Here is a 14788-nt window from a genome sequence, read left to right on the forward strand (position 1 = left end):
GATCGTGACGTATGATACATCATTGGAAAAGAGAAGGGGTAGTGAATATGTTAAGATAAAAAAAACACACATGGCGACAATGCCAAAAGGGTATTATATCATATCTCCGTTGTTATTGGTCGATTTGAGGGTTTGATGTGTTAAATGAAAGATAACGAAATAAAAAATATATTAAGATAGAAAAAACAAATAAAACAGCTACCAACAGGGCAGTACACAGTATCTTTAATATTAATGAACGTATAGCGACATAGAAGATATCATAGGATACTATGAATAAAAATATATTTACTGTAAGACAAGTTTTGATTTATTGTCTTAAAGAAAGCCTCGCGCTGAGTACAAAATAAACAACTGACCGAATCCTAACATGCGACATAACAAATGAAGGGGGGATATAACGAATATATTAAGATAGAAAAAACAAACAAAGCGACTACGACTACCAAAAGGGCGTTACACATCATTTCGTTATTTATGAACGTATAGCGATATACGATATGACACACGGTGGATGGATGATAATAGACACACTATAAGGTTAAAATTTGCTTTATTGACCTGTAGAAGGCCTCTGGCTGAGTACAAAGTAAACAACTAGCCGAATCCAAAAATTTAAAATTAAATTTGCTTTTCATATAACATTATGCAATCACAAAAAAGGCAATCATTTTTGTGACATTTTATATACTAGTGACTGAGTCTATAATATTATACGTCTTTGGAATATCGATCGATAAAGTACTTACCTGTCTTGGCCAGAACCACACAGGAGAATATTTTTGAAGTGGTGCAACGTACTGCGTTGACTCAAACGATATAAAACGACTGCTTGGATCGACAGAATCTTTTAGGCATAGTTGCAGAAGCGACCCGGATTTTTTCCACTTTTGCATAAACCACATTCCTGAAAAGTAGTATATATAATACACCTATATACATAGTGAAAAAAAGTCAGAAAATGTCTAATTATCTCGTAAATGGATGGTCCGAATCGTACAAAAACCGGGATATGCCTATTCTACAATACGGGGATTTCAAATTTATTGCTTACCAATAAATCCTTATCAATACTAGTTCAACCATATGTACCAATTGGTATGTTATCTAGTCACGAAGGTCTTCAATAAATAAAACTTCTCAGTGCCAAATAGTTTTGAAATAATTCAGTTAACTTGAGTTTTATTGAAAAGTTTGAGTTGTTATATTGAAAACAGATGGTTTTAAATGAAAAAGTGCGAATTACTGTTGTATTGATGAGGGCTACGGCGATAGAATTCTAGTGAAGTAGCCAACGCACTCAATGATTAGCCAGGGGCCGCCGATAAGGTGTTGGCCGCCCGTGTGCAACTTAATATTTGCCGCCCCCCTTCTAACACTTTAGACATACATACTATTATTTAAAGAAATGTGCAGAAGATGCTTGATACTTGAACATTTAGATTAATCTCCATGATCCAACGTCCAGAATATGTATATCCTAATTTAAACGTCCATTAATTAAAATAAACCGTGAATAGAAACATAAACACATAAAAAAACTAAAAACGCACTTTTCGGGCTTTCGTCTCGGAAAACTTTTTGACAATATCTTTAATGCCCAATGTTGCACACACTTCATGTTCTATAGATAAAATTGCTAAAGCAGAAAGTCTATCTGGCTTCATTGAGGATCACAAATAGTTTTTAATAATCTTAAGTTTTGAAAACGACCGCTCACCCGTAGCTACAGTAACAGGTAGAGTTAGGAATATACGTACTATTATAGCTAAGTTGGAAATGTTGATACAAGATTATTTTCGTAAATATATTCAAGAATATCACTAGGACTTTTTTCTGCGGAAAAAAATGGTTGAATAGCTTTAATCTCTTCATATAAATCTTTCACGGTTGCACTAATGTCAGCCTCTGAGCTGTTTATGTCTTTAAGGGCTTGATTCACTTTCTCACAATTGGTTTTAAGTTCATCATCGCTTTTAACTTTGGTTATGCCATATATTACACTAAAAATGTCTCTGTGCTGTTGAAGTAATTGGAACCGTTCTTCAATTGCTGTTATGGCAGCATCCAAAATCATAAAATAAAAATTATTTTAAATGACAATTCCGGAGATAATATAGGTTCATCAGCTCCTTCATACTCAAAATGCACTTTTCTTCTTCTAATTCGTTCGGTAGAGGAGCTAGGGAAATCTTCTTCTATGTTAGCTTTTTGTAGATATATCTCTGGATTCGGTTACAAAAATTTTGAAATGTTCATCAGAACGTTTGGTTATGAAATATTTTTTTAAATTATCAAGTGCATCAAGTGAAGATTTTATGTAAAATTTTGGACTTTGAAGGATTTTGCTAACCACGTTTATTTTACTTAAAATATCTTGCCACACTACAACAGAACACATGAATTTGAATTTCCAAATTTTATTTTTAAGGGATTTTGCTAAAGTTCTAGTATTTATATCCCGTGTGTTATCATTTTGCAATTCTTCTAAAGCATCATATATTTCACTAATCTGGGTTTTTAATGGTGCGATTGCATCGATCCGGCTCTCTCATCGCGTGTCCGACAATGCTTTTAATGTCAACTTTGGAAGGTGCTTTAATAAAATGTTCCATCTAATATTGGGAAGAAGAAAAAAATACATATAGTTCCTGTACAGTATTAAAAAATTCCACTGACTCAAAACTTATTTTTACTGCATCATTCACCACCAGATTTAAACTATGCGCAGAACGGAATAAAAAATGCTCGAGGATATTTGTCTAAGGTTTTATTCACAATCCAATGTGTTTACCACGCATATTGTCTCCATTATCGTAACCCTGTCCACGCAAATTATTAATATTTATATTTAATTCATTCAGTTTATTTTCTATAAATTCAAACAGACCTTGTCCAGTTACGTCAGTTACAGTAGAAAAGACCAAGAAGTATTCAAATATCTGAACTGGTGTTGAAGTTGAAACACATCTTACTACAATTGTTATTTATTCTACGTGCGTTATATCTGGGGTACAATCTAATATGATAGAAACATATTTAGATTCTCGAATTTTTTTAGGTTAACGTCCTGAACAGAGTTTGCCAATAAAACAATAATTCATTTTGGTGTTGCCATCCTAAATAATGTGGTATATTTGTACTCTTGGATTCCACATGACGAAGATGCTCTGATAATACAGCGTCAAACTTAGAAATCATTTCAACCAACTGCAAATAATTTCCATTATTTGGTTCAAATAACTTATTGGATGATCCTCTAAAAGCTAACCATTGTTTAGATAAAAATTTTACAATTAATAATAATCTTTCAACAACAACGCCCCAATGTCTTTTCTCCATTTCATATAATTTTTGATGAGCAGAGTTAACTGTTAATCCTTTTTTTAATGCTGTAGATAGTTCAAACAGTTTTTGAGAATATTTTATACGAGCTGCACTAGATTCATGTCTTTTTAAAATAATAGCTAAATGTTGCCAGTCACTTACCCCATTAATTCCACTAAGTAATTTTCGGCTGCTTATATCACAACAAAACAGTTTACAAGGTGCACCCCACGTGCACTCCAAATAATATGTAGCCGTAACGCGTATACGAATAAAAATGCTTTGATCTCGACGTTACTTCGAAATATAGTACCTACTTTGCAAAAGAAACGGGTCCACTACTATATTTTACAAACAAAATCGTTTATCAAAAGCGTGTCTAAATTCATCGAATTCTCAACTAAGACTGAACATAAGACATAATAACCCATCTATAAACATAACCATAAGAACAATATTATAACTAGACTTCGGCAAATATGCATATTGCATATTTTGCATATTGTGCATATTTTATGCAAATATTTCATATTTTGGCATATTTGTATAAAAGTTTGCATAAAGTGCATAAAAGTTCAGATTTTTATACTGTATTTGAAAATTTTTAAACATACCAATTTATTTCAATTCTTGTATAAAATTTTGTAGTCATTTTAATCAAGAAATGATCTAAGTACGTAATCTCTACAGGTACAAAACATTTACAATTTCAAAAAAGATCAATTTAAGTAGCCCTCAACATTCTTAGAAAATCTCGGTCACTGAGGCATTCAGTTATTGGATAATCGCTAAGGGTTCGCTCATTTGCATTTTATGATCTAATCCCCAAATCTATCTACAATTTATTGTATCTTAACAGCAGGTAAACGGCTAATAGTGTTGTTCCTAATTTAGGGATTTTCCAAAATCTCCCAGTTTATTGAATTAGGTACCTAAACATTTCTAATTTGATGCTCAGATTTGTAAATCATTTTTGTTTTGATATTCAAAGCGTAAACACTCGTTGTTCGTAACAAAAAGGAAGATTGTGATTTTATAATGCCTAAAACAACCAGTGCTTCAACTTGGATTAAACCTTATAAAGAGCTGTCTATGGATATGGGAAAAATCTACTGTTTAGTCTGTGGCAAAATTGTAAGTATAATATTTTCTATTAAATATCTAATATTTCATACATACAGGGTGTTTCCAAATGACACTTACAACGTTTGACTGTAGATACTTCTCGAAAAATTGAACAAAACGATATAGTTAATGAGGGGTCAAACTTATTTACTTTTCAAGATACAGGGTGTTAAAATTAAAAAAAATTAAATTCTTTTAGTTAATAACAACAATAACTTTAAAACCAATAAACGTATTTACTTGAAATTTAGTACTCGTAGGTTGTTTTTAAATGAAAAATAGCTTCCTTTAGTGAAAAAAAATTGTCCATGGTACAATACAATGGTGTGTATTTAGAAAAATTTTTCACCTTTACTTTTTTTTATGAAGTCAGCTATTCTAAAACACAATTATTTTTATTGTAATTGAATTAACAAAAAAAAACTTTTGTTGAATTTTAAAATAAGTTATATGATGTACTAATGGTTAGTAACAAAAACTAATTTGTGGATTAATACTGCATTTAAAACACTTAGCGAGTGTTTTTTTTTCCAAACCTGTTATTTGATTAACCAAAAACACCTTGTATATTTTTATATTTTAAAGGTTGGGTTAAAATAAAGGTTTTTATTTTTATTTATAGATAGCATGTGAGAAGAAATTTCAGATAGACCAACATGTGAGAACTGCTTCACACATTGCAAAAAAAGGAAAAATAGGAGGAAAACATCAAACTTCAATGGCTAAATGTTTCCAATCTACTTCAAAAAAATTAGATGAGCAAGAAACTTTTAATGCAGACTTGTGTCGCGCATTAGTGTCTGCAAACATACCGCTTTCAAAATTAGCAAATGTAAATTTTAGTTCGTTTCTAAAAAAATATTGCAAACTCTCGGTCTCTAAGAAGAAATAATGTGAACGGGCTATACTCGTCGGTGTTAATTAATATTAAGGAAGAAATTGCAGATAATTATTTTTACATATCTGTAGACGAAACCACTGATTCCTCAGGAAAGTATATTGCTCATTTATTGATTGGTGTTCTTAAAGAAGATACCTTACCAAAATCTCATCTTATTTCATGCCAACAACTTGAGAAAACAAATGCTTTAACAATTTCGCGTTTTATACAAGAAACATTAGCAACTTTTTTTCTTCCGACAACTATTCCTTCTAATAAATTACTGCTTATTTTATCGGATGCTGCTCCTTATATGGTGAAAGCAGGACAAAATTTAAAAATATTTTTCCCAGATTTAATACATGTTACTTGTGTAGCGCATGGATTAAACAGAGTTGCAGAGGAAATACGAAAAAAGTTTCCTCTTGTAAATACCATGATATCCAGTGTCAAAAAAGTATTTCTTAAATCTCCTATAAGAATTCAACTTTATAAAGAAATGCTACCTAACATTCCTCTTCCACCACAACCTATTTTAACGCGATGGGGAACATGGTTAGAAGCAGCTAATTTTTATGCAGATCATTTTGTTAAAATAAAGAACATAATTGATACGTTAACAGATGAAAGTTCCCAATCTCTTTTGGATTCTAAACAAACTTTTCAGAGTAACTTGCTTCAACAAGAACTTTCATTTATAAAATCAAATTTTAGTTTTGTTCAAAAAACAATTACTCAGTTAGAATCACCAAAACTGTCATTGTTCGAAAGTACAGCATTAATAAAAGAATTTGCGTCATGTTGTCGGAACGTTAGAGGTAATATTGGAAAAGATATTTTAAAAAAATTTGAAGCTACTATGGAAAAAAATAAAGGTTACCATATTCTTTCTGAAGTAGTCAGTGTTCTAGCTGGAAATATTTCGGAAACAATTAATTTAGAACCAAATGTTTTGGTTAGTTTGAAAAATGCTCCCGTTACATCAGTTGATGTTGAACGAAGTTTTTCCATTTATAAATATATGTACTCAGACAGAAGCTACAAGTTTTTGTTAGAAAATTTTGAACACCACTTGGTCATTTATTGTTACCATAATTCTAAATAAGTTTATTCATACTTAAAAATGATGTAGTTACTTAAAATAAATGTAAATCTTAATGAATAGTAGGAAATATTTAGTTATGTACACTTTTTTTTTTAAATAAAATTGTTACTATTTTACGATTTTTTTATTTATTTGTATGCATATTTTGTAAAATATTTGCATATTTTCGGGTAAACACGTGCATATTTATGCGCATATTTTCTACATTTTTATTTGCATATTTGCCGAAGTCTAATTATAACAGAAACTTTACAACCATTTGCCTAAATTCTTGTAAAGTATCTACGTGTGAAATCCCAAATAACTGAAGTCCGAAGTACCTGCAAAAGGGCGGCAGTTCATACAATAAATAATATTTTCTGACATTTTTTTTAGATTAGGATGAAAAAAAGTAATATACATGATAAATGAAATGCATTTGAGTATTATCACGTACTGAATAATAATTATTATTGTTTGGAATATTAGAGTTCACAGAATTATCTGAATCATTACTATTTAATTATTTGAATTTATTTTCGTTTTAAAAAAGTATTATCATCAGTGGACTGCTTTTGGCCGCCGTGTGCGACGCACACTTGGCACATATGGTAGCGGCGGCCCTGACTTTAGCTAACTGCTCTCCTATCCATAAGCCGACGGTACAAAAAATTGTAAAGAGTTATGAGAAAATTGGACGAGTAAAATATAGCAATCCAACAGGTAGACTAAAAACTGTTATAAATTGCACTAAAACTTTAGATTTAATGCGTATCGTTGAAGATCCACATACATCCTCACGAAGAGCTGCACTTCTCGTCCACTTGATTTGAATCCAAAAGATTATTTTTATTGAGGATATTGAAGTTAATAATATCAGAAAAATAGTAAATCTGGCAACGTTACAAATATCAAAATTCAAATATCTATATTGCAAAATAGGTGTATCTCTGTTTTTGTATACTTAATTCAGACCATGTGGTGTAGTCAGTTCAGGTTGGGAATATTTTGATAGAATCATTACTGGAAACATATGATACAAAAATTTCTTATTAATAGCTGAAATAAACTACTGTTAAAAACTTATTTAACTGAAAAAAGAACAGTTAAAAAAAGGGAGTGTATTTTCATCAATTTTGATTAAAGACTTTCTATTTTTAATAGTACCTTATCTATAAATGACTAAAAAAATAAGAAATAAACATTTAAACCTTTGTTTAACGGATGCACTTTCTTTAGTTGATAAACTGCATGTGAATAACTGTGTATTTTAAATTACAATGAATATTAGCTATGAGCACGTGTGCTTGGTTGTACAATAACTTCCAGCCACTTCCAGTGAAAGTGGTTGGAAGTAGTCTGTTGACGACCGGTGTACAATGGACGACTTCGAGAAAGGAAAAAAAGGGAATTAACATCATTGTCGTGAATATACTAGTTCTAACATAGGTCCTTAGTTAAACGTGTATTCCTTGATGTACAGTAAGTTAAGTTTTAATTTAGATATACACCCTATAAATGTCAACACTGCGCGCCGTCGACTTTCCGCGAATCTCCGTTGACCTGTCGCCAATAATTTGTCATTATAATGTGGTTGTTTAAAGCAATAACAGAGTAGATTTTTAATTTATTTTTGTAACCAACATGTCTGTTTATACGTCCACAGAAAAGGTTCAAATAATAATGTTACGATAAATAATGACGTGTCATATGACTCAAAACTGTAAACATATTTATTGCTAAGATCTTTTCTGTTCTAGTTATTTCGGCGCTCAGTTGAAAGACCTGTTCACCTGAATTATGATGAGTAACCCATGATTCGAAATTTCCAGGCAGGCCGAATAAAAACCAGTATGAGCGACTTTCTCGGGTCTTCGATGGGGGATCGCCGCATTCTCGAATAACAGGATTTTATATTTAAAAAAGGAATTCTGTTGTAAAGGGACAGTTAGTTTTTGAAGATCACGCCGCGTTTTAAAATGTAACGCACGTATTATAATAAATGTAGATAAATTATATAATTATTCGTGTTAGATAAATTAGTAATAAAGACTTTAATAAATTTGTAAGTGTTATAAATAGAACCTTTAATAATAAATTAAGACAATAAATTAGATTAATATTAATAATACTACAATAAAATGGTTTTATGGTGGTAATTCTGGACAACAGTCTGTAGATTTATTTTCTGTGTTTTTTGAGGGGAGACCAATTCCTTGCGTACAGTCAACTCATAATATTATTAAAAAATTTGAGAGTTGTTATTACCTCAAAAATTGCAGAAAATATCACGCTCAAGAAGTGTCGCTAGAAAAATTTGAGGAAAGAGAATACCGGGATACACAAATTTGTGCAACAATCGAGGTAGATTCAACATGTTCAAGTAGAAGCGTTGCTAGAGAGTTAAATGTTGGCAATGCTACTGTAACGAAAGTATGGAAAAAAAACACGGTTACAAGAACTTTAAATATTCGAAAACGCAGCAGCTTTATCCAGACGACTACTTTCGAAGAATGAAGTTTTGTGAAACTCGAATAACGAAGGCTAATGATGAACAAAATGTTATGAAAAACATTTTATTTACACACAATCTTTCCATTACGAGGTATTGGGCGCGCGAAAACCAGCACAGAAGTGTTATTTACCGAACTTAACGTCCTCGAAAAGTTAACGTCTGGACTGGCATTTTAGGAGACCACAATAATAGGTCCATTTTTTATGGAGGGTAACTTGAATAGTAGAGTATACCACGATTTGTTACATAATCATGTTCTTCCCGCTATTCTTAATCTTCCTGATGTAAATCTGGAGAATTTCATTTGATTTAGCTCACAACGCTCGAATAATGAGGGTGTACTTAAACAATACTTTCCCGAATCGAGTTACCAGTGAAACAGGTGATATTAAGTGGCCTGCGCGATCTTCAGATCTTACACCTATGTACTTTTTTTTGAGGACATTTAAAAAACATCGGATGAATTAAAAAATCGGAACAAAAATTTAGATGAATTAAAAAACCGAATAAGAAAAGTCTTCAATTCTGTTACAGCAGAAACTCTTTCATCTGCCCGCAGAAGTTTTTATGACTGATTGGGATACTGTTAGTTAGTAGATTAGGAATTATTTTTTATTTTCAACAAGAATTGTAATAAGAAATATCTTTTGTTCTATCTTTTTAAAGAAATGCGCTTTTATTTTTAATTAAACCACAAAAAATTGTTCACATTATTAAAAACCGATACAAATGCACCGTCTTATAAAGGTCAGTGTATTTTTATTGAGTTTATGTTTTCGTTTTCAGTTTTTTCGTTTTCTATCTAGGTGTCGGACGGGATCGGATAATTACAATTAAGTAGATCGAAGAGGCAATGTTGCCGATTTTAGCGCTGTATGTAGTGTATAATATCTAATCCAAAACTTAACGTACTTTATAACTTTTGTATGACTAAAGAAGTCGGCTTGGCATCTACTGTGAAGTTTATTTAGGAGTATAGAGTCAGAAATTTTTAAGAACGATAAATTTTTTACAAAATACCACTTTACCCTTTACTATTTGTTATACATACCCATATTAACTAATCCGCTACTGTTGTATAAGGTTCCTAAATGTGGTCCAGAGAGTGATAAGAATGTATGCAGTCTTGGAAGAAGAAATTTCATTTGAGGCCGCGTCAGGGCTGACCTAATTATAATATTACCTAAAGAATGTCCTACAAAACTGATCCTAGTTGGTCGTATACTACAAGTATCTAAATAATGTAGAATTTCGCTAATTAAACTGAAACAAAAAATTACTTTATTTTAAGGCTGTATTAAAATTAGGTTAGTAAATTTACTTTAGCTAACGAATTTTGGAATAATCTGGCAACAACGCCTTTTACTAGTTCAATATGGGTCAAGGTATATGAGTATCATTAAGAAGAAAAAGATCAAGTGTCTTAAATAAATATTTTCATAATTGTACAATTATCCATGTATAAATATGTAGATGCCGTTAGTGGATTATGATGATCAAAAACTTTTATGAAACCTTCGCGTCGTAGCCTCACCATAGTTAGCGTTTGTTATATTTTACCTTACACGAATCGAAATTCTTGGTAATATTGAAACAAAATCTTACCGGTCAGTCATTGTATCAAAATCACTAAAAGTGTCTCCCTGATTTCGTTCAGACATTAAAAAATCTAAGTAGGCTCCTGGTAGCCCCAGCTCCAAGTAGGTCTTGACCAATCGTAGATCAGCTGAATTTCCGTCTAGGCCATGGACGCAGACGATCAGATGCATGCCCTCTGGCGAGAATATTCGAAACTCGTCGCTGATATGGAAGTATGGAATGGTGGAGGCGAACATATTCATATCTGAGTACAGTAATCCCGGAAAGTTTAATTGACTTTTGAATTCCTTTTTCGCCTTCAGGAAAGTTTTTAGAGAGTCTTTGTCAGCTTTGGTAAAATTAAAATCTGAAATAAATATCCATATGTTAATACAGGAATAATTTTTATAAGGATTGTAGAGGGGTCTGCACAATAATTCGTAATTTACTTCAACTTGATGGCAGGTATATGAGCCCTATTACACAAAATAAGTGTACATAATAATTCTAAATAACATTCTAAATGAAACAAACAAGGATTTGTTGTTATTAAAAGTAAAAGATTATATTTTGTCGTGTTGGCCCAGGGAAGTGAGTAATGAATCCTTGAAATTATACTTTAAACGTAGAAACGAATTGTCAATGGAACAAAATTGCATCCTATTAGGAAATAGAGTAGTTAGTTTAAAAAATTACAAGATGATGTATTAGACTTATTTCATAAACAACATAATGGTATTGTTCGTACTAAAATGTTGTTACGTTCATATTGTTGGTGGTCAAATGTCAATGTAATGTATGTCAACAATGTCAAAATTTCACAAATTCGAACAAGGAATTATGTCCGTGGCCATCAGCACCACACAACTTTTACAGAGTATATATAGATTTCTTCTTTAAATTTAAATATACATTTTTGATTTTAATTGATCAGAAATCAAAATGTGTATATGTCAAATTAATATCACATGGCACAGATGCATCAGAGACTATATCAAAATTAAGAGACATGTTTACTATAATTGGTCTTCCGGTCGAATTAGTTTCAGACAATGGACCTACTTTCAATTCCAGTGAATTTGTGGCATTTTGTCAAATGGAATAAAACCAATAAAGACACCTCCGCATTGTTGTGATGTATCAAAAAAGGTATTTTAATACATGTAGCGCCATCTTTGTATAACTTTTGTAAACACTCGATGTATGGCGTGTTGCCAATATTGCTTATTGAAATAAAGATGAAGTCGTTGCTATCGAACGAAACATGGCGTTTGTTATTTCAATGTACCCCAGAAAATCCTCACTTCCACTATAATTTTCAAGACGCATCACCCTCAAAATAATGGTGCTGCGGAGCATAGTGTTCAAATAGTAAAGAAAAGTTTGGAAAAGGCCCCGTTGACCCCGTTGAGAGAGGAGATTAATAAACAATTAGTTATTCAGATAATTTAAAACTTTTTATTTTCTTATAGAACTTCTCCGAGCGAAAGTATTTTTAAAGTTCGTTCTAGATCTGGATTTAATATGTTGAAACCCTTTTGCCATAATAGTAACGATTCATCGATTTCAATCGACAATCGACATACCTTGTATAAAGTTAATGAATGTGTTTCTTCTTCTTCTTAAGGTGCCGTGCATTTCTGCGTAGGCGCCCACCGTACATCGTCTTGTCAGGTGAGATGTTAAATAGTCAGGATTAAATAATTCTGTTTTTAGCAGCATTGCGAAGCATTTCATAGCTGTGGATTTTTGTCCATTGTCGTATATTGCGCAGCCATGACATTTTTTTACGTCCCAGACCTCTCCTACCCTCTATCTTCCCTTCGAGTATCAGTTGCTGAAAAGTATATCTTTCTCCTCATAATATGTGTCCCAAGTATGCAGTCTTCTTACTTTTTACATAACTAAAAAGTTCCCTATCCTGTAAGCCCGCTCTTCTGAGTAATTCCTCATTTCTGACCCTGTCTGTCCATGATATTCTAAGCATTCGACGCAGGCACCACATTTCAAACACTTCAAGTTTGTTAATGGAACTGGCCTTTAACGTCCATGCTTTCATTTCGTACAAGAGAACAGGCCACACGTAACACTTAAGCATCTTGTATCGGAGGTTGAAGTCCAATTTACGATCAGTCAGAAACTTACGAAGCCTCAAAAAAGCATTTTTGGCTTGTTCAACTCTGCTCTTTATTTCATTCTCGGGGCCCCAACACTCGTTCAGCAAACAACCCAAGTATTTAAATTGCCTGACCTGTTCGATTTCTTCTCCAGAGACATATATCTTTGCAATGGGGTAATCATTTCTACTTATAATCATTGTTTTTGTCTTCTTGATATTTATTTTCAAACCCCGAGCTTCACTTGCAAGAGTTAAATCATTTCATCATGATCGTATCATCGGCATACCTGATGTTATTAATAAATATGCCGTTAACTTTAATACCCTTATTAGAGTCTGCCACTGCTTCTGCGAAGGCTTTTTCTACGTATAAATTGAACAGCATTGGAGACAGTATCCAATCTTGCCTTACTCCTTTTTTAATGGAGAAATCTTCCGTTTCGTTGAAATTTTGAAGACGTACTGTTGCTGTCTGGTTCCAATACAGGTTGGCGATAATTCTTCTATCCTTGTCGTCCAATCCCAACTCTTGTAGGTATTTTATCATCAATTTGTGTTTTACATTATCGAATGCTTTTTCATACTCTATATCCTTTCTTTGATCTAAACAATTCTGTATTAATGTTTGCATACTAAAGATCGCTTCTCTCATGCCAAGTTCATTTTTTCAAAGTCCAAACCAAACTGACTCCATCCACTGACCTCTTCACATTTCTGAAACAATCTAGTGTGTAGTATTCTCAGGAAAAGTTTTAAAAAGTGACTCATTAGGCTTATTAGTCGGTGGTCCTTGCAGAAGTTCGCACGTTGTGTTTTTGGTAGGGCGATAAATGTAGAGCGAAGCCAATCTTTTGGAATCTGGCCCGTATCGTAAATGTCGTTAAAGAGCTTGACAATAATGTCTAGGTTTTCTTCATTAAGTAACTTGATTGTTTCTGCGTACATATCATCTGGTCCTGGGGTTTTGTTACTTTTTAATAGTTTGATAGCGTGTACAATTTCCGTTTTCAAAATACTTAGGCCATACAAATGGTCTCCCAGTTGTGGTGGTTTTTGTGTTCTGTCATCATTGAACAAATTGGCTGTGTACAATTTCCAAGTATTAAGTATATCGCTAGGTTCCGTTATTAGTTCATTTTGGTCATTATGTATACCAGTGACTTGTTTTTTCTTGAAGACACCAACAATTTCCTTAATTTTCTTGTGAAGATTGAAGCTGTCGCCGAGTTTATATAGGTTCTCAGCCTCGGTGCAAAGTGTAGTCATCCAGATCTCTTTCGCCGCTATAATTTCTTTACGAATTTGACTGTGTATATTTTGGTACCCTACTTGGTCCTGCCAAATCTTACACTGTCTGCGTTGTTCCATCATCTCTAATATTTCTTCTGTCATCCACTCATTCTTGGTAGTTGTTTTACTCTCGAGTAGAAAAGTGTTGTTCACCTTATCAAATGATTCTTTTATGGTGGTCCATGACTTTTCAACATCATCCTCAGTTGCCTTATTAGCGGACATATTGTTTATTTCCTCTGTGTACGCTTCACTTGTTTCATTGTTTTTGAGTTTTCTAATGTTTACTGATGCCTTCTGGTGTTTTCTTTTAGCTGTAGCGATGAATGTGTTTAAGTATATTAAAAACAAATAAATAAAATTATGGCAGAAAGGTAAGATTATGAAAATATTAAGTTACTGTACTTATCTAGTATGTATTAATGATGTTATAAATTCACGCATCCAAATGATATGAGAAAAGACAGAGGTGACGATAGAATCCTAGATTCTGACGAGACCCAAAAGTCAGAAACTCCTATAGTGTGTGGTAATATGCCAGTGTTACGTGACAGTGTTACAATTGAACCCGCAGTGAATCCAAATTTGAGACACGAATCGGTTCAATTAGAACCAAAGGAGCCCATCCCAAGTTCATCACAAGAAGAAACAAGCCCATCTTCACCTAGAGATGAGACATCCACGGATTGCAATATTAGAACGCGCTCCGGAAGATTAGTAAAAACTCCCATTAAGCTTGATCTCTAACGAATGAGGAGATGTCATATATTAATCCTGCATCGGAAAAGTAGACACTTCGGGAAAATTTGACAGGATTTTTGTGAGGTTATGTTATGTCTTATGTCTTATGAGCAGCCCCAAATGTCCACG

The 14788-nt window shown here is 32.7% G+C and overlaps 1 protein-coding gene across 1 annotated transcript in view; it reads right to left on the bottom strand.

Annotated features, from left to right (window-relative positions):
- The window catches only part of LOC140447441 (protein FAM135A), a 90497-nt gene that overhangs the window by 2759 nt on the left and 72950 nt on the right, over positions 1 to 14788 (bottom strand). Inside the window, 4 exon segments of the mRNA XM_072540089.1 lie at positions 750 to 821; positions 823 to 907; positions 9983 to 10194; positions 10537 to 10876. Of these exon segments, the coding sequence (XP_072396190.1) occupies positions 750 to 821; positions 823 to 907; positions 9983 to 10194; positions 10537 to 10876 (709 nt within the window).

The sequence above is a fragment of the Diabrotica undecimpunctata genome, chromosome 8 (genome assembly GCF_040954645.1).
Source record: "Diabrotica undecimpunctata isolate CICGRU chromosome 8, icDiaUnde3, whole genome shotgun sequence".
In the NCBI taxonomy this organism is placed as follows: Eukaryota; Metazoa; Arthropoda; class Insecta; order Coleoptera; family Chrysomelidae; genus Diabrotica; species Diabrotica undecimpunctata.